Source organism: Salvia miltiorrhiza, chromosome 1, assembly GCF_028751815.1.
Source record: "Salvia miltiorrhiza cultivar Shanhuang (shh) chromosome 1, IMPLAD_Smil_shh, whole genome shotgun sequence".
NCBI lineage: Eukaryota > Viridiplantae > Streptophyta > Magnoliopsida > Lamiales > Lamiaceae > Salvia > Salvia miltiorrhiza.
In genome coordinates, this window is record NC_080387.1 from 53875826 (window position 1) to 53897570 (window position 21745).

General features: G+C 35.2%; 2 protein-coding genes across 6 annotated transcripts; both read left to right on the forward strand.

Annotated features, from left to right (window-relative positions):
* Nucleotides 1–2181: 2181 nt before the first annotated feature.
* Nucleotides 2182–9706, forward strand: LOC130994061 (monooxygenase 2-like). 5 transcript variants are annotated; one of them, XM_057919102.1, is made up of 9 exons: nt 2235–3569; nt 4352–4470; nt 4533–4793; nt 4896–7180; nt 7245–7391; nt 7469–7537; nt 7839–8004; nt 8246–8477; nt 9091–9706. In XM_057919102.1, the coding sequence occupies exons 4-9, from the start codon at nt 7098–7100 to the stop codon at nt 9621–9623; spliced, it is 1230 nt and encodes a 409-aa protein (XP_057775085.1). In that variant the 5' UTR covers nt 2235–3569; nt 4352–4470; nt 4533–4793; nt 4896–7097; the 3' UTR covers nt 9624–9706. The 5 variants fall into 5 exon arrangements, 2 of the variants coding, with proteins under 2 accessions (XP_057775082.1, XP_057775085.1); XM_057919099.1 differs by having other exon boundaries at nt 2182–4470; XR_009091763.1 differs by lacking the exons at nt 7245–7391; nt 7469–7537; nt 7839–8004; nt 8246–8477; nt 9091–9706 and having other exon boundaries at nt 2206–3569; nt 4896–5436.
* Nucleotides 9707–17496: 7790 nt separating this feature from the next.
* LOC130994300 (expansin-A11-like) lies at nt 17497–19417 on the forward strand. The gene is made up of 3 exons (XM_057919349.1): nt 17497–17862; nt 18020–18341; nt 18822–19417. Exons 1-3 carry the CDS (start codon nt 17628–17630, stop codon nt 19126–19128), a joined length of 864 nt encoding a protein of 287 aa, XP_057775332.1. The 5' UTR covers nt 17497–17627; the 3' UTR covers nt 19129–19417.
* The last annotated feature ends 2328 nt before the right edge of the window (nt 19418–21745 follow it).

The window sequence follows — 21745 nt, forward strand, 5'->3', positions numbered from 1 at the left end:
CAAAGCAATCTTCTTAACAATGTCTTCTTAACAATTAAGCATATAATATAATATGTGCTGATTTCCGAAGAAACACTTTAAAAAAAAAAATTGTTACACTTAAAGAAAGAAAAAACACACTCACACTCTAGCCTTTTAGGTGACTCGAACCCCCGGCCTCTTAGTTAGAGGAGAAATGTCTTATCAACGGACTGCGCTTCATCGTCATTTCCGAAGAAACGTTAATAGCAATAAATCTCACAAAAAAGGACAGGCTTATATGCAACAAAATAATTGCATAATCCAATTACAAATTGCAAAATTCAAATTTAATTCGATATCAACAACATATAGTTCCGACTTAAGCAACGTAGTTACATAACCAATAAAAATTATTATATCTCAAAATCAATTCTTAAAACATAACAAAAATTTCAAGAGTTGCCAAAATTACTCGATAGATTTCATGCACACTATTTTTGTACACTATTTTGATTTCAAGCAAAAGAATTATTAGTATAATTCTAAAAAAATAACAATACTCAATTGATTTCATCCACACTGTTCTTTTGGTAGTTAACCGACAATTTTCGACCCAACGGTTAATCATTGGTTCTAGATTTTTGGGCCCGGAACTTGACCAGGTGTTTCACGATTCCGATTCCGATTTCAGTTTTAGTCTGTGATCAATTATTAGGAGATCCGAACCGTGGACCACAGGTCAATCACCCAATTTCAGTTAGCCATGGACATCACTAATCATAGTAACTTTGAATTTATGTATTTAAATATTTTGTTCAATATAAAAATAGAATGCTGCTAGTTTTATTATTTGAGAATATAGTGCCGGATGGCCATATTGAAGATTCAAACATAATATTTGATTACTAATTGAAAAAACACAAAATCTAGCAATTTTTTACGTTTTAGGATTGTTTTGCTCTTAATTAGAGCGGACTGGATTCGATTTTGCGCGCGGGTTAAGCACATATGGTACTATTGCCAACCGAAAAAAAAAATCTAAGTAAATTGGTATACATGATGGCACTATTAGTGTCATTAGTATCATATACTTGTGTTGATACATTGTCTTGTCTTATATAGATTATTACTATTATATGATCATTTTGAACACTTTCCGTAAGGTTTAGATTATCCATTTAGAATTTAGATTAGGGATTATGGTCAAAAAATACATGAACTTTGAAAAAAATTGCAATTTTGTACCTGAACTTTCAATTAAACCCCTAAATACATGAATTTATACTTTTTGTTGCAATTTTCACCCAAGTTTGACTTTCAACAAAATTGGAGCTTAATTGACAGTCAAAATTAAGTCACATATATTAATTTTTGTCTTCTTAGACCTTCGAGCTTCTAAATACTCATCATCATCAGAAGTTAGACCAACATCAAGTTAATTTTCGACTGTCAATTAAGCTCTAATTTTATTGAAAGTCAAATTTAGGTGAAAATTGCAACAAAAATATAAATTCATGTATTTTTGGGCTTAATTAAAAGTTCAAGTGAAAATTGTAACTTTTTTCAAAGTTTGTGTATTTTTTGGTCATAACCCCTTTAGATTATCCATTTAGGGTGCTGCACGAATGATACTTATGGTCATATTTGTGTCATTAGTGCCATAAGTACCTATTTACTTAGATTTTTTTTTTTTCCGGTTGGCACGTACGATACTAATAGTACCATATGTACCTAACCCGCACAAATCCGAATTCGATCTGAATCCAGTCCACCCTAATTAAGGGCAAAACAGTCTTTACAGGTAATAAATGTCCAGATTTTATGTTTTTTCAATTATTGGTCAAATATTATGTTTATTTCCTCAAATGACTATTTCCAATATCAACACATACACATTGCAATTTTTTATTTTTTATTTTTGTTTAAGTAAAAAAATTATAAAAAAATATTAAAAAAAAAATTAGCTACAATGTGTGAAAAATAACACTAACTAAATCCTAATTTTATTTTAAATATTATAAATTAAATACATAGATTTTATAGGTCAACCATAATATGGCCAAATAGGTTTTCCCTTTTCTTTTTCGAACTTAGAATACCAGGGGAAAAAAATCTCTGAAAAATAGGAGAATTTCTCTTTTTTTGACTAACATTTACTTCATTTTTAAGTTAATTTTATACAGTATATTCTCACTAAATTAATCCACCGTGTATTTTTGGAAACTATCACAAATTTCCGAAAAATGATTTATTTTCGGCAACTTTAAGCAAAAATGATCTGTTGGACTATTGAAACTAAAGCTTCTTCCCTCCCTGCCATGGCGACGGCGCTGGTTCAAAAACCCTCAATCGACAAGCTTTGAGTCTTTGATTTTGCAGGCAAGTCCCTTTCATTTCCGAACACACATTCTATTTATATCAATCAACATGATTGCAATTGCACGCAAGAACCTCTCCTGTTTACGTTTGAACCCTAATTCATTTCTCAGCAACTCAAATCTTCATTTCTTTCCCGCATTCCAATTCTTCTCCACTTCGAAAGTGGAAAGACAGATCCCTAACCTTAAAATCTACGATGTATTGGTCAACAAACACCACTTCTCTCCCGAATCGGCTTCACTAGCTGCATCACGTTCCCCCAAATCTAGATGCCCTAAAAGAGCCGATTCAGTACTATCCTTCTTCAAAGAGAATAGCTTTACGACTACTCAGCTCGAGAAAATCGTCATCTATTATCCTCCGATTCTAGGGTTTAGAATTGAGCGCATCAGATTCAAATTCAACGTATTCCAAGACTTGGGCCTTTCTCCCGAGGAGATTGCCCGAATAATTTTCAGTCATATTTCGATGTTACGTTCAAGCACGAAGAATAGGATCATTCCTTCATTATCCAAGCTCAAAGATTTCCTCGAATCTGGTCATGAAGTGGCCAGACTTTTGAAAAGATCTGCCTGGTTTTTGACAACAGATTTGGATGAATCCTTAATGCCGAATGTGGAAATCCTCAAGAGCTGCGGTATACCTATGGAGCGTATCCAACACTTCCTCTATATTCGGCCGAGATGCTTCTTGGTGAAGCCTCATATTATGAGGAAATCTGTAGACAAGGCCATAGAAATTGGGGCATCTAAGGCTTCTGTCAATTTCATTTTTCTTGTTGGTTTATTTGCCCTTAAGAGTAAGAGGATGTGGGAAGTGAAGTGGCAAAGTCTCCGCAATTTGGGATTTTCTGATAATGACTTGTTCGTGATTCTTAGGAAGCAACCAACAGTTTTTGGGGTTTCTGGAAATAAAATTAAGAATGTGATAGATCTTCTGGTTGCTACCAGCAAGTACAATATGTCCAGCATTGTCACTTGCCCGTCAGTGCTCGGGTGCAGCATCGAAAAGAGGCTTGAGCCGCGGCTGCAAATTCTGAGGCTTCTGGAAATTAGGAATCTGATTGCAAAGTGGCCGAGTCTTTCTGCTGTTACTTCTTTTACAGATGATAAATTTTTTGACAAATTTATTAGGCCTTATTATGATGAGATTGGCGAAGAACACATCACTCGGAGATACATGTCGAGGGCGAAAGGCATTGAAGCTTTAAGCTGATGCTTGAGGAACTGGTATGTTCAATATATATGGATATCCAGCTTATTAATTACTCTTGTAGATTTTAGCCTTGTATTGCTTTTCTGCTGAGAATTGTGACATTTGGAAGCATGTTCGTGTTCGTATTATTTTTGTGACTGCTTGTCGTGAGATTACAAAAAATCGGTGTTGCTTGTTTAATGGTCCACCGATGAGGTCTTGTCCGAGTGGCAAAGCTGAGGCATCAGAGCAAGTCTCACCTAAGCGTGGGCTATAATTCCAATTTATCTGGATTTCGTTCAATTTGTATTAGTTTCGTTATTGCCAGAATTATTGAGAACATGTGCAAGTGCAAGTTATTGAGAAATCTTATTAATATATTCGATTCAAGATATGATATGTATCTTGAATTAGTAAGAAGTCTTTATAATTTATACCATGTTTTAAGATTAGGTGGTATTTTTTACTTTTTCACCATGCATGATTCTTATATTTCCTAATGTTTAGAACCATAATTGGAGTTATTCAATAATAAAAAGTAATCAAGCTCGAGCTTGAGTTCTTAAAAATTACAGCTTGAACTTTTGATATTAGACTCGACTTGGCTCTAGCTATAGATAAAAACAAAACTTGAAAGCAGACAACACGTACCCAAATGGATTCCTCCACCAAGGCTTGATATGTATTGGCTGTGCAGTCAAAATCATACATTAATCAAAGAGACAGCTTTAAGTCTATAACTAACATTGTGCAAATTTAGGCAGCTGGCCCCAATTTTCATGTGTTTTCCATAAGAAAAACTTTCACTTGAAAGCAGATAACACATTCATCTCAATCCTACACTACAATGAGACAAATGGAGCCTGCAATGTACGAAGATATTTTGGTAGTTGGAGGCTGCGTAGCTGGCCTTACTACAGCTCTGGGACTCCACAGGTACCTCCTTCAACAAAATTGAGTTTCATGCACATCAACTGTTTGATATTATGATTGTGCAGGTTGGGCATTCGGAGTCTGGTTTTGGAACACGGGCTTTGCCCTAACCATGTTGGGTAATGCATGGATAGCTCTAGATGCAGTAGGGATTGGAGATGCTGTGAGGGCCAAGTCTATTCCGATTTAAGGGTAGGCGTGGCTCTTGCATATTCACAGCTCAAAATCGCCTTATATTATGTCGTTTTGTTGGCTTATTTGCTGGTTCTTCGCGTTAGTTTTGAAGCCAGTTGCTTATATTCCAGCCATGAGGCAGATTTCAAGCTGTAAGTTGGTTTCTTGATGTAGAAATCAATTATTTGCCCATGTTCTGTTTCTGCTTGAAGGTCGAAACATAATTATTTTTCACATTCATATTTGACATGTAGTGACAAGTCGGAAAGCAGATTTGTTAAAAAAGCAGACTTGTAAGGAATTCTAGAGAGAGAATTGCTACAAGGGAGTGTGAGATATTCTTCCTAGATTGATTGCATTGAGGAACCTACCAACTTCAAATTAGTACACCTCGCAGATGGCCCTATTTTCAGAACTAAGGGAGGTAAGTAAAAAAAAAATTGAGTTTGCCTACAAACCAACAAAACCTGAAACAACAAATTTTATGTTGTCTTAACATTAAAAAAAAAAAAATTGAAAGGCATTGATCGGATGCAAAGGAGTGAATTCATGGTTGGGGCTCCGGGAGTCCAGTTAGTGATGCGCGATCAGTCATCAGAGGCTTCGTCGCGTATCATGATGGCCATGTTTTCGAGCCCAAGATCTATGCCTACGCGTTTGTGCCTTGTGATGACAAGGTTGTGTATTGGTATTGCATTTTCAATCCATCACTATTCAAATGTAAGCCTACATATTTGGTTGTATATGTGAAACAAAGAGAAATAATTTTTTTTATTAAAATATTGGATTGGTGAAGGTCTTTATAAGATGTCGGTACTGGTTGGATGCAGCAACCGGGCCCAATGCCTTTTATTAAAATATTTTTATCATTTAAGTTTATTTTTTTTCGATTTTCTCTCTTTAAAAAAATATATTCTCTCTCTAATTTATAAGCTCAATTATTCAAACACTTTGACAACTTATAAGCTCTTAAAAATGACATCTTATAAATTTTTAAAATATTTTATAAACTCCAAAAACTTATAAACTCTTTAAAATAAGCTTAGTCAAACACCCTCAATAAAACATTTATTGGGAAAGTGAACCTTTTGATTCCCTATAGTTGATTCCACTTTCCAAAGTTTAGAGAGAGAAAAAAGTTGGGAAGTTCAATAATTTAATGACTGTGTACAAAGCCTCGCAATATCTAAAAGAGTCGGTAGGTTGGATGCAGCAACCGGGCCCAATGCCTTTTATTTATTTGTAATTTAATTAATCAACAATTAAACTTTAATCAAATTAAATTCTAATTGAAACTAATAGATTTTTAATTAATAGTTAATCATTAGTTACTGGTGCGGATGCATAGTCTTTGTATATGAAAATTTCAATCCGTAGGCTCGAGAACAAAACATATTAGTCCTTCCATTCACTTTATATAATTTCTTCAATCATAAAAACATCATCATAGTCTTTTTCGATTCGTCCACTAAAAATTTATCACTTTCATTTATAATAATAGATAGAGTCCATATAATTTCACTTATACTGTAAAGTAAGATTCTTACTCCGCTAATATTTTATTAAAATTTATATAATCTACAATGTGAATAATTTTTTATGGATGGAGAGTGATCATTTTTGTGATTGTATATATTTATTAGTAAAAAAAGTACTCCCTTTGTATGCTCGTTTTCTATTTTAAGTGAAAAAGGCATACTTCTTTAAAATGCTTAATTGATGTAAACCACACCACTCTTCACTTCAAAAATAAATTTTTCAATCTCCGTGTCCAAAAGAATTAAGAGATAGTGAGACGGAGAGAGTATTATTTTAAGCTAACTTTATTTAAAGTTTTTTCTTTTCTTTTTGACATCCATTTTTTTGGGTATAAAACAAAAATAATGAAAATGAAAACCGACATTAATGGAAGTGAATAAGGTTACATTTGGTATGAAAATTCAAAATGTCGACATCGCCAAACGATATTTATAATGAATGAGGAGGAGCAGCAGATAAAGCACTGCAAGAAGAACAAATCACAATACTCCCAATCCTTTCCAACTATATATTTTTATATATTAAAACATTTATGCAACTAAAATCCTACATCAATTCAATATATGGATCACTTTATGTCTAAAACCATGCATCACATATTCAGTACGTTCCAATTAATAAAATTATTTATCTATAATATTAATTTGAAGAATTGTTAATGACCCTCCTTGTAAAAAAGAAAAAGAAAATATCCATAAGATTAAATAGAAGATTGATTTTAAGTTTAAAAATAAAAATTATTCATCACATACCGCCCCATACCGTGTTACCCAATTCCGGTCAATGCGATAGCCAATTTGCATTCGTCTTCGATCACGGCATAAATCATCATTCCCTATAAAAACAGAGCGCAGATTCATCCAAAACTACAACTTCTCTTCTTCATCACGCTCCGATTCTCGGTAACGAAGACCCAAATGGAAGCCACGATCCACGAGCAAGATATTTTGATAGTCGGAGGCGGCATAGCTGGCCTCACCACAGCTCTCGGACTTCACAGGTACTTCCTTCAACAAATTGTGTTTTCATGCACCCCAACTGTTTGACGAAATGATTGTGTGAAGATTGGGGATTCGGAGCTTGGTTTTGGAAGCGTCGGATGGATTGAGAACCACGGGGTTCGCCCTAACCATGTGGACGAACGCGTGGATAGCTCTAGATGCAGTCGGAATCGGCGACGCCATGAGAGCCGATTCTCTCCCGATTCAAGGGTATTCGCATCTACAATTTGTGTTATTTATATTTCAATTCGTTTGCTGATTAATTTGCTGGTTTGATTTCGTGTTAGTTTCGAAGTCGGTAGCTTGGATTCCACCTCTTCTAGTCCAGAGCAGGGCGTTGAGACAGATTTCAAGCTGTAAGTTGGTTGTTCTTGAAAAAAAAATGATTTCCCAGTCTTAGAGTGAATTGCGTCTAAATACACAAAACTTTTACCAAATTGTGTCTTAGCAAGTGAACTAAATACAAATTTTAAATTATTCTAATTCTTCACGCGGTAGTCAATTGCTTGCACCCAAATTAATGCTGAGGTGGATGCCTGAAATGTCTGTATATACTTAAATGGTCGATGCACTAAACAACGTAATTGTATTTAGACCTTAATTACCCCTATTTTATTTGCCGTAGATGTTAAATGATCTATTATCTGTAACATGTAGAGGCAAGTTTGAGAGCAGATGTGTGAGAAGGACAGACTTACTAGAGCTTCTAGAGAGAGAATTGCCACAAGGGAGTGTGAGATACTCTTCCAAGATTGTTTGCATTGAGGAATCTGGTAACTTCAAATTAGTGCATCTTTCAGATGGCTCTATTTTCAGAACTAAGGTAAAATAAGGGGAAAAAAAAAACATGAGTTTGTTTGCAAAAAATTAGGAGGGCATTTATTTATTTTTGATTGATAAGATACATGATTGAGATTTTTTTAAATTTTATTACTAGGATTTCTCCAATCGCACTGTATCAATATGATATAGAATTAATTCAAATGGTAGAAATTATCAAAGTAAATAATAAAAAAACTTATTATTTTTATTTATCTAAGCTAATCATCAAAAGTAAATGCTAGGCGTTGCTGGGATGTGATGGAGTGAACTCAATGGTGGCGCAATGGCTGGGGCTCAAGAGTCCGGTCAGCGCTGCGCGGGCAGCCATCAGAGGCTACGTGGTGTATCCAGACGGCCACGGCTTCGAGCCCAAGTTGTATGCCTACTTTGGTGGAGGTGTGCGCATCGGCTTTGTACCTTGTGATGGCAAGGGCATATACTGGTTCTGCACTTTCACTCCATCACTTTTCAAATGTGAGTCAATGAATTTGCTCCTAATTTGTTCGACTAAGTTTTGGTCGTTTACGTTACGGTTAATTATGTTAGGGTTGATAATGTTGTGTCCCAAACTTTAGCATTTTTCAAAAAAAATGTCCTCCTCTGATGTTTTTTATTCACAAACCCATAAGTTTTAGAAAATTTTGATTTCCGTCCCGTGTTTGGAGAATTTGATGATGGAATGATTAGTCGCTTTTCGAATTCTTAATTGGAATTTTTTTCCACTCAACTACTTTGTTTCACCAAAAAATACAATATACAATAAAATTAAAATTCCACGTAATTAATCTCACTCTGAGTTATGCTCTCTCTATATATCTCATCATTTTGAGAACTTAGAGTGTGATTATGTGGATTTTTATTTTTGTTGAAAGGCGTCACTTAGTGAGCGAGGTGAACAAAACTTATGTAATTATCTGATAAGGTAATTCATCATTTGGTCGTTGGATTCGAAAACGCTAAAATTTGAGAACATTTTTTGAAAAACGTAAAAAAATTAGAGATGCAAAACATGATCAACCCTAGACATTATAATGCAAACAATAGTAAAAACAAGTTTGTTAACAATCATGTTTTTGGTTTGGCGTAGATGATGAGAGCGAGCGTGATCCCTCAAAAATGAAGCAGTTTGTGATCAGCAAAATCGGCAGTGCTCGTAAACATGTGATGGATGTGGTGGAGAGGACCGAGCTAGCCAACATCTCGTCCGCGCATCTGAAGTTTAGGTCGCCGTGGAACATTTTGTTCGGAGACATTGTGAGGAACGGAGTGTGTGTGGCCGGGGACGCCCTGCATCCGATGACCCCGGATCTAGGTCAAGGTGGGTGCTCAGCTATTGAGGACGCAGTGGTTCTTGCAAGGTGCCTGGGTGGAGCTCTGTCGGAGGAGGGAGACGAGGAGGATTGCGCGAAGATGGCAAAGGGGTTGGAGAGGTATGGGAAGGAGAGGAGGTGGAGAAGCTTTAGCCTTGTGAGCACAGCATATGTTGTTGGTAAGTTGCAAGAGAGTGATAACAAAGTGGTGAGCTTCTTTAGGAAGATGTTTTTGTCTAAGTTTACCGTTGAGCCCTTTGTGAGAATGGCTGATTTTGATTGTGGGAAGTTGGTTGTTGCTTCTAATTAGGTTTGGACCATGTTGCCAACTTTTGTTTGGCATTATATATATAAGGTTGTGTTATAATAAAACCTTAGCTCTTATCTTCGTGATCTTATAATTGTATATATCCATTATGTGATGTGAATCTAAGAGTACAAAAGTGTAATTATTTTATAGATTAAGTACTGTAATTATTTATATATTTATGCAAGTGGTCCGGAGTATTTGTGTGTGCACGAGCTAGATAATCAAGTGGTCGGTTGAATAAAATGAAGTGGAAACAAAAGAAGTAAGAGTTGTTGAGGATAGGGGTGTAAATGAGCCGAGTCGAGTCGAGTATTGACATACTCGAGCTCGAGCTCGGTCTATATGTATCAAGCTCGAGCTCGAGCTCGACTCGCTCGAGTTTGAGATTTTTGAGCTCGAGCTCGACTCGATTGCATATTCGACTCGCTCGAGCTCGACTCGGTTCGACTCGATTATTGAATCTTAATCGAACTCGAGCTCGTTTAGGCTCGGTGAGCTCGAGCTCGTTTAAGCTCGTCTCATACATGCTTCAACAAATTGTATATATTATGAGCTATATTAGTAATTAAGCTATAATATAGGGACAAAATCATAATTTGTTTGAAAGCTCGATTAGGCTCGCGAGCCTAACGAGTCGAGTATGGTGAAACTCGAACTCGAGCTCGATACCTAGTCGAGTAGCTCGAGCTCGAGCTCGACTCGACTTATATCGAATCGATTTCGAGTAATTTTCGAGTCGATCCCGAGTAGCTCGCGAGCTAGCTCGACTCACTTACACCCCTAGTTGAGGAGGGTCTTTAGAGTTGCTGACAAATCAAATTGTTCGCAAATTATTCGCTCGATTTCGAAAAAACTCATTTAAGTTTGTTTAGTAAGTTCGATATATAAATAAGAGGTGGTCTTGGGTACACTCGGGTGTACCGTACAACCGGGTTATACATTCACTTAAATTTTGACCCGCACCCTGATTTGAATCCATATTCTGATCCAACCCATATAAATAATATTATTTTGGGTACGGGTCAACCCGGTTGTACGGTACACCCAGGTGTACCCAAGATTTTGTGTATAAATAAATTAAACTTGAGTTTGGTAGTATTCGGCTCGTTAGCTAGTGAACATATTCTCTAAGTGATTCAACTTGAAAAATATAGATAATTAGTAGGTACAACTTATATTTATCTATTAAAATTTATAATAATTGTATTAAATTTCTAATCAATTCTATTTGTTAGAAAGAATAATTAATATATATATATATATATATTATTTTGAATGAAATAATTTATTTTTGAAAGAAAATAATCAATATTTTGAATATAAATATAAATATAAATTTAGAAAGTCATCTAAATTTCGGAGTCAGAGGGTTTTTAGGACAATAACTTAGGTTGATTTGGAAATTAGGACAAAATTAATTTTGGACTTGTAAAAATAGGACACTAATTAATAAGCGTTGCACTCATAGGACATTTATGGGTCAATTATTGAATTTTTGGGATTTTTTTGCACGGATCAAGCACATGACAACCACCCGCACGGAGGGGTTGATTATGTGGCAAGCATCATTTTTACGGCTCCAGATAGTATTTCATGTGCTTGGTCCATGCGGGAGAGTCCGAAAATTCGATAATTGGCCGAGAAATGTCCTGCGGGTGCAACACTTATTAATTAGTGTCCTATTTTTACAAGTTCGAAAGTTATTGTCCTAATTTCCGAATCAATCTAAGTTACTGTCCTAAAAAACCCTTTGACTCTAAATTTCGTATGAGCTCGATTAAGTTCATGAGCCTCAATGTATTCGATAAATAAAGTTCGGAATCTGACTCGATACTAAACAAATCAAACTTTAGCATAACGTTATTCGGTTTTACTCAATTCGATTACACCCTAGTCATGTATGTTTATTTTGAGTGATGAGATAGATAAGTGAAAATAATATAGATTAATTTGTCATTTACCATGATAAATTAATTAATTTTGAACTTATTTTATAATTTATTTTTTAAAATACTTTATCGTGTATTTTATTTATATGGTCTACCACACAGAGTAAACGTTTCACATAAAGAATGCTAGTATTAGGTATTTGCAGTTTAATATGGTGTTACATTATTTAAGCCAAAAAGATGGTATAGAATTATAATACCATTTATATAGATGTCTATATTACTTTTATTATGATTTTAAATATAGAGGCTTTAAAAAGAGAAGTCTGTTCGAGAAAACTTTTTAAATCACTTTTTTGTAGGCCTCATTTGTTTTGATTTTAAGATTTGGGGTTCTGAAAAATTAAACGTTGTGACCGATATTAAGAATTTAAACTTTCGGATTGGAGTGATTATTTTGAATAATTTATGAGATATATTAAAGTGAATATTTTTATTTGTAAGATTAAGATTTTTTAATTTTACATTTTAATTGGATAAATTAAGTAAAATTTAACCCAAATATAATAATATAAATTATCAGGAGTCATGTGATATCTCAAAGTGGGAATTATCACATATGACCATTTTTCATAAAAACACAAGTTATATAGCCCTACTTTATAGTAATACATAAGTTAGACAACCATTTTTAACTTAAAAGACTAGAGTGCCCTTTGATTTTTTAATACTTTTATTTTATATTATATTTTTATTTTTATTTAAACAATTTCTTTCTTTTCTTCTTCACATAATTTCTTTCTTTTCTTCTTTACACCTTTCATTCTTTTCGTCCGTAACTGCCGCCGAATTTCATAGAATTTTCCTTCCAATCGTCCAGTCGCCGCCGCAGCGTCGTTCCAGTCGCCGGAGCAGCTCCGTCCCATCGTCGTCGAAGGCTAGCCACGCCCCTCCGTCGCGCGCACGAATGCCCAGCCAATCCCATCGCGCGCGACCTGTTCTGCCGCCCCCGTCGCGCCACCTGTTCTGCCCCGCCGTCGAGCGCCGGACACCCAGCCACGCCTAGTCGTCGTCGAAGCCCCCTTAACCCGTCGTCCTCGTTCGCCACCGAAGCCCCCGAACCGTCACGAACTAGGGCTCAAAACCCAGCCCTAGTTCACTAGGCCGGCAATCGAGCAAGTGAGAGAGAGAGAGATGGTACCTGCTCTCTTATTTGGGGCAATCGAGCAAGTGAGAGCCTTAGTTCACTGGGGCGGCACTGTGACGACGGCGACGGGGCGGGCCTTTGACGTTGGGGCAGGTCGCGGCGGGATGGGCGGCGACAACTAAACCTACGGCGATGGGGCTGGTCGCGCTGTGACGACGGCGGCGGGGCGTGGCTTTGACGTTGGGGTAGGTCGCGCAACGGCAACGAGGCGGGATGGGCGGCGGCAACCGGGCGGCGACGGCGATGGGAATGGGCTGGGCGGCGCAATATTTGAGAGGAAGAGAGAGAGAGAGCCGATTTAGGTGAGAGAGAGAGAGAATTTACTTTAATTTTGATTTTGTGGAATAAAAATAAATCTAAGGGTATAATAGTATTTTAAGCCAAAAAGGTTGTATAACTTGTATATTATGAACTAGGGCTATATAACTTTTGTATATTATGAACTAGGGCTAAAAAAAGATTTCCCTCTATCTCAAATATCTAATCTATCAAAATAGACAAGCAATTCATCTTATTATTATTTTTATTAATCTAAACTAATTCTTGAAAATAAATGCTCACTAATGAACTATATTATTGGGGATTTAGAGAAAAATGTGCGAAAATTAATGCTACCCCAAGTGATTATGATGTTGAAATGGGAGATCCATATCGTATTAGCAATCAGAAAATCTATTTTTAATTAATTAGAAATTTGTTGTGATCTACTAGTTGCTTGTTATAGAGTTTGTTATATGAAAACATGAAAAATATATATGAAGATTATGCTATTTATCTATAAATGGAATCCTAAAAAAATATTTAAATGTTTCGGTATTGAGTAATATCTATAACCTTACCAAAAATATATTCACAAAAACTTCCGTGAAATCAGTTTCGCGGTGAAATCGGTTTCACAATTACACTACTTCAACATACAAATGACACCGTAACATTTTAAAGTGTCATTTGTATGTTGAAGTAGTGTCATTGTGAAATGTTAAAATGTTATTTGTATGTTGAAGTTGTGTCATTCGAAAAATCGATTTAACCGTGAAATCGATTTCACGGGAGACCACCTTATATATGTATGTGTTGATCTAGTGATAAAATTATTAATATTAAAATTCGAGTCCTCTGTTACTGATTTTTAAAAATTTACTATTTACTAGAAACAAAATAATTTAAAAACCTAATTTCGTACCAATGAGTGGGACTTAAACAGTTGTAGTTATTCCATTTTTCTAAGGTGTCAATCATTTTACGCAATGATTGGAACTTTTATAATCGGGTTTTTAATACCTGATTAGGTCGTCATCGGCTATTATTAGCGTAGCTGATTTATAGCCAAATTGTAATTAAATTTGTTAATTTGAGGAATATGCTTATTTATTGGTATAATAGTACTCCCTCCGTCCACGAAAAACATGTCACTTTGCTTTCGGCACGGGTTTTAATAAAATGTGAGTGAAGTTGGTAGTGGAGTAAGGGTCCCACTTTAAATGTGAGTGGAATAGTGTGGACCCTACTACTAAAAATGGATGTGGCATATTTTTTGTGGACGGACGAAAAAGGAAATTGTGGCATGTTTTTCGTGGACGGAGGGAGTATTAATCTGTAGCTCATGGCCCACGTAGACGTAGGTGTCTTCACATGGCTAAGTGTTCAAGAACGTGACAACTTGTGATTCCCCCTAATCCCTTTTACGTTATTTTCTGGATAAATTTTATTCCTTTTACGCATCCCAATGGAAAGTATAGTACATACATTGTGATTAATTTTATTATTCTGAAACCATCGTATTTGGTCAATTAAGTAACAATAAGAATAATCGATGACTTGCCCATATATATTTTATAATTTAAATTTTATTCCATACCAACAAAAATTATGTACCTTTGCAAGTTGCAGCACATCAAAATTTCATTTTTCGTAAGAGTAGAACGGTGAAACTGAACTTGATTTTTTTTTTTTCTATTTTATGTATATAAGAATTCGATGTTTGAATTTTCCTGAATGGATTTTTACATTTTTCAATTAAATTACAAACCTACCACGAAAGCTGTCAAGAATTGCATTATTAGAATGACTCATTGTTGAAGTGGGATTGTTTGTGACCAAAATATTTCTAGCTCTCATAAACTCTTCATAGATTGATCTCTCTATTATGGATAATCCGTAACCGATACCGGGTTAGAGTTATTGGAAATTTGAATGTGAAATTAATGCTTAGTAAAATAATAATTGAAAATGGTATTCCATATTTTTAATAGAATTAAATTGTAAAATTTAAATCTACATTTTTGAGTGGATGAATATAATGTATTTACTTGTTCTTAGCCAGTAAAATAATAATTGAAAATGGTATTCCATATTTTTAATAGAATTAAATTGTAAATTTTAAATCTACATTTTTGAGTGGATGAATATAATGTATTTACTTGCTCTTAGCCGATTTTGGATGAATGAGCAATTAAATTTACAAAATTACTACTTGAAATAAGGTAACAGTACGTTTAATTTGGAGGATTAGTTTTTATAGATAAAAAAAATAAGGTTAATCCCTTATTTATTTAGATGGATTGAAACTTTAGGATATTCCAAAATCCTTAATTATTTCAATCAATTGAGTGAATTTTGCTTAATTTTATCCAATTGAAAAAATGTGATTCGAGAAATCCTTCTCTTGAAGATAAAAATACTCTATCATACACCTTATCAACCATGTAAAATAAATGTCATCTAAGTGTGCGTTCTCTTTGGTTATAAATTTATCATGGGAAAATGAGGGATAAACAAAATTTCACCTTTTAAATCATTCCTTTCTTTTCCGTCATTTCCTACAAAATAGAATTTGACTGTTACTCATTCCTTATTTTTACTCTAAAGGATAGATAATATTATCACACCAAAAATGGAGGAATAATATTATGAGCAAAAATTTAAAATGCCCACTTTTGTTAAGTTGTAACAAAAAATGTCCACTTTTATAAAACTATTATGTTTATGCCCTAGTTGACTAAATTATCCTTAATGTCATAATCAATGTACTTGTATGTGACAAAAATAGTCAACTGTCGGAAAAGTAGGTTGTCATCCAGGCGACAACCTACTTTTCCGACCGACAAGCTACTTTTTTATTGAAATTTTTAATTTGTTACAAGAAAAAGTAGGTTGCCATCCAGGTGGCAACCTACAATTTTTTCTTACACATTTGTACTTGTGTCAGAAAAATGTAAGACTTTACACAAAAAATGATGTAAAGCCATCAACATCCAAGGGCAATTTCGACTCTTCACTTTAATTTGGGCATAAGATCAAGTTTTTATAAGAAATTGACATTTTTAATTTTACAACAAGTGGACAATTTTACCTATTGACACTAATATTATCCTTTTTATTATAGTGAAAATGAGGAATAAGTAAGGGTTAAATTCTATGTAGAAAATAGGGAAAAAGTAAGGAAGGATATAAATGGTGAAATTTTATTCATCCCTTATTTTTTCATGATAAATTTACAATCAAAGAAAACGCACCCTAAAAAGATATGACAATGAAAAAATAAGGATTTACTAACTCTAGTATGGTGCACCAAGTAAGTTTTATTAGTCACCCAGGAGTGTAAGAAAAATATTGTTGAGTGTATTAAAAATGATGAAAAAATATTTTAATTAGTATTGGAAGTGATAAAAAAGTTAAAAATAAGGTTAATAAGATATTTACAAGTAGTGGGATATAGTCCAAAAATAGATAGAAAGTTCTTTTATGGACGTCCAAAAAAAATAAGAGTTATTTCGTGGACGAAGGAAGTACATCATAGAAGAAATCTAGATATATACTTCAACAAAATTGAGGTAGGGCAATAGCTCCACCACTCATGGACATGGCTCACCACCGCAATATGTGTCAAGTTGCATTATATATTCAACACAATTTACTGTGAATATCTAAATACTTAAATACCTATAACAAAGGACGGAATAATCGATAAAATGGTTTAGAGAGTATATAATGAAAATTACGTGATATAACTTACTTTGATATACTAAATTTATGTATAATGTCACAAATGTGTATTGATCGAGATCAAGCCCGCCGACTTTTTCATCTAACCTCTAGTCAAATCCTAAGTTATACTGTATTAATTAGGATCTAATTTGTGAATTTGACTACCTAAGTACCTATTTTGTACTAATAATTTGCAATCGGTGCCACCTTTTCTTCTGCCAATTATCTTTTACCAGGAAAGCTGTTATTTCAGTTGAACCCAATAAAGTAACTAACTTCGTATGTTAATATTGTACTGCGTTTTCATATAGCATATGAAACGTTATATGATTCAATATTAATTTTAAAAAGGAAGAGAGAAAACCTATTAAGTTATACCTTAGAAGATACACACAAAATGTAACTTAAGATCGAGCCTCCTTAAGACCCCAACAGCAAAAATTCAATTAAAAAAACTATTGTTGTCGAACAACAAGAGTGGGACTAAACAGACGCAAAACAATCTCTACATCTCCAAATAATACAGTCACTATTCCAACCATAAAAAACTGTAACAAAGAAAAAAAATAAAAATGAAATAAATTAGAGAGGAGATGAAGACAAACTCGCGCCTCAAAAAGCACGTGGGTTACACATGAGAATAATGGGTGTGTGTCTGCGTCATATGTGGTCAAACCAAGCCACGTGCCATCTCTCACACTGTCTGAATCCTTTCTATCTATAGAAACTAGCATTGAATTCTGTGTGTGTGTTTCTCACACTCATTCACGGCTATCTTCCCCTCCATGTGGATGAGAACGTGGGAATAATTGAATGAGATTCAGATTTCTCGGAGATAATCTTTTTTATTTTCTTTTCTTTTTCCACCGATTTTCTTCCTCAGTTTTCTCTTTTTTCCTCTGCTAATTGCAGGCCCATCACATGCGACCTCTGCTTCCCCTCCCCACCTATATAAACCCCACTAATAAATCTTCAATATTTATCATTCCCAAATTAAATTCACCTCCAAGAAAAATGCATTCAAAAAGAAGCAGAGTTTTTGATTTAGTGTTGGTGTTGTGCTGCTTCATCAACAATGCTGCTGCTTTCACCGCCTCCGGATGGACGCAGGCCCACGCCACCTTCTATGGAGGCTCCGACGCCTCCGGCACCATGGGTGCGTAACTTTTAACTCGAATGGAGTCGAGTCGAATATTTAAAAATATAAAGAGTATATATTTTTTTGGATTGTTAAAGGGGGTGATTTCTTTTTAAAATAATAATTTAAACGAACTGAGCCGAGTCGAATACTAATTAATTTTTATTTCTTTTAGGGGGTGCGTGTGGGTATGGAAACTTGTATTCGGCGGGGTACGGGACGAGGACGGCGGCGCTGAGCACGGCGCTGTTCAACAACGGGGCGTCGTGCGGGCAATGCTTCAAGATCATGTGCGACTACAATGCCGACCCAAAGTGGTGCAAGAAGGGGGTATCGGTAACCGTCACCGCCACCAACTTTTGCCCGCCCAACTTCGACCTCCCCAGCGACAACGGCGGGTGGTGCAACCCGCCACGGCAGCACTTTGACATGGCGCAGCCGGCGTGGGAGAAGATCGGTATCTATAGGGGTGGGATCGTCCCGGTCATCTATCAAAGGTAAGTGCATCCATCGCCTATATAATATCACATCATCATCATTTTTTTTTATAAGTATTTAATAGGCACACCGACTTTTGGGAAGTAATGCAAGGAAATTAAAATGGAATATAACATTAAATTGTGTACCTAAGCTCGTCACAGAGCACCTGCGATTCAGTGTATTAAATTTAGTGTTCTATTTTCAATTTTTTGTTTATCTCCTTTCATTTTTTCTTTAATTTTAATTTTATATATTTTAGTTTAATTTTGTCAAATTAAGTGGGTATATAATTATTTTTTATTATTTAATAATTCGGTATTATGATTGATAAATCTAAATTTTAATTCCAATTTTTTTTTAGAAAAAAAGTTTAAGTTCGATCCGCTTTTATAAAAAAGATATTATGAAAACTATAGATATAATATAGTGTGACAAAAAATTATGGAAAAGCAGATCATGTGCGATATCTAATGAGTAAGCTCGGGTTTCAACTACAGGGTTCCATGCAAGAAGCACGGCGGGGTCCGGTTCACAATCAACGGTCGCGATTACTTCGAGCTAGTGATGATCAGCAACGTGGCGAACGGCGGATCTGTCCAATCGGTCGAGATCAAGGGCTCGAAAACCGGGTGGATGTCGATGTCGAGGAATTGGGGAGCCAATTGGCAATCCAACTCGTATCTCGACGGCCAATCCATCTCATTCAAGGTCACTACAAGCGATGGCATCACCAAGATTTTCAATAATGTTGTGCCCTCAAATTGGGCCTTTGGACAGACGTATTCAAGCCCAATACAATTCTAGGCCCAATTTCGGCCCATCAACTGCTTTTGGGCTTTGCTACTCTTATAGGCCGTGGCGTGCTAACTTTCATACAAAAAAAAGCAGCCCGCTAAGAAAAATGAATATGTATTTTGGGATACTTGTTGGTGATTGAGAGGAAAAGGGATTATTTTGCTGGCCTTGTTTGAGCTTGAAAAACTTTTATCATTTTTTGAGAAAGAGAAATTAGTTATTGGTTCGAAATTTGTATTTAGGATTTGGGCTACAATTTAGGCGAATGAGTCTAATAAAGAAGTGTTATTATTTTCCATTTTGTGTTTTTTAGCACAAACTCTTGTAATTATAGTACTACAAGAAAGGGCAATTCCATTTTTATTTTTATTAAAATAATTAATTACAGGTCAAAGACTCTTGTTTGTAGGGATCGAGCCAAGCTCTGGGCTCGGCTCAACGATCATCTACAATTTTTATTATTATTATTATTATTATTATTATTATTATTATTATTATTATTATTATTATTATTATTATTGTTGTTGTTGTTGTTGTTGTTGTTGTTGTATTTAGATTGTACTTTATACTTTTCTCAATTTTTTTATATAAAATTATAATTTTGTCTATCCAAACTTGTTCTTAAATAAAAAAAATATATAGTTTTATCCGCTCATTTTTTAAATCTTAGCTTTGTCCCGGCTTATTTGTATATAAAATTATACAAAAAATTTCATATGGGCATCATTTTTCATATGGGCATCCGCATGCATGGTGCGAACCACATACAGCCTTTAATAAAAATATTTATCAGTGTCATATTAAAATGAACGTGTATATTCGCACCATATGAACGTATGCAAGAGAGATCTCCTTATAAAATTATAGCTACATTTGACATTAAAAACAAAACAAAAAACAAGTAGGAAACAATTAATATAAGAAAGTAGAGGTAACCAGTTTTGGCATATTGTTGGAGAGAATGTTTATCTCCCAACTAACGCGGAATTAATGCTTGTTTACCAATTAAGATGATGGAATTTATAATTATTCGCAATATTCTTTTTCCCCAAATTGAATAATTTAATTAATCCTCTCAATATTAATTCAGTTACGTCAAAACTTTGACATATCTTATGTTTCGACGAAAAGAAACAAAATGTTCATCTTTAATTGCACGCATTCTTTCACATTTACATTATACTAATCTAGAGTTAGATGTTAAATCTTTTATTAGAAGCTCCACTCGTGTGTATATACAAATGATTGGTGTACCGCACACTATTTATGAGCACAGCATATGTGTAGTTCATATAAGAGGCAAATCTTTTTATAGCCCCTTTTTTATGAAACATAAGTTATATAGCCCCTCCTTATGAAACATAAGTTAAACAACCCTTTTTTGCTGAAAGTACTATTATACCCTTATTTATTTTTTATTTTTTTCTCACAAAATAGACAAACAATTACAATCCTCTCTTCTCTCTCTCAATTGAATTTCACGTTTTTTCATCTTCAAAGAAAAAGAAAAGGAGCGGCGACTGTGAGCATCTTCACCACCCGTCGTCGCCGCCGCCGCCGCAACTCCGCCGTCGCCGTTGAAGCCCAGCCAAGCCCGCCGTCGCGACCTCCTTCTTCTTTAAACACGCTGCAATTTCCAGCCAAACCCGCCGTCGCGCGCCGGACGCCGTCAGCCCCCGACCCGACGCGAACTGGGGCTCAAAGCCCAGCCCTTGTTCGCCGCCGAAGCCCAGCCGTCGAACCTGCCGAAGCCCAGCCGCCGCCGCCGAACTAGGGCTTAAAGCCCAGCCGCTGCTGCTGCAATCCGCCGCCCAGTTGTTGTCTGTCGCGAGTACACGATGGAGTACTCGATCGTGTACTCGATCGATCGTGATCGAGTACTCCATCGAGTACACGATCGAGTACTCCATCGAGTACTCGCCAGAAATTATTTTCTTCTCTTTTTTTCTTCGCTAAATATGTGTTTTGTAATGTGTAGGTTATTGCAATTTGTAATGTTGGATTTCATTGCGTAACTATATGCATTGACTTGAGTGTGGCTATAATATTTGATGATTGGATAATAATTTAGTTGATTATTATATTTGATGGTTCGATTATAATTTGCACAAGCGTATAATTCGTTAATAATTAAATGCAACATAATTTTGATTATAAATCTCGAGAAAATAAGTAAAATTAAAAATTGTGCAAGATGTACACCGAGTACTCGATCGTGTACTCGATGGTGCCATCGAGTACACTGAGTACTCGATGGTTCCATCGAGTACACCACCGAGTAATGAAAAATAATTATATTTTTTGTATTATTTTTTGGATTAATTAACAAATAAAATATTACGTCGTTTGTACTCTAAACAATGAAAAAAATTTATTATTCGATACGATACTCGGTAGTACATCGAGTAGACCGACTACTCGATGGTGCTATCGAGTACACGATGACCGACTACTCGATGGCGTTCTCCATCCATTACTTCATCGAGTAGTGAAGAACAATGATCGACAGAACACTTCATATCATTAAAAATAACGAGAGAAATAGTAAAATTGAAGAGCGAGGGAACGCTTCGTATCATTAAAATTCACGAGAGAAATAGCGAAATTGAAGATCGTTCTTCACTAC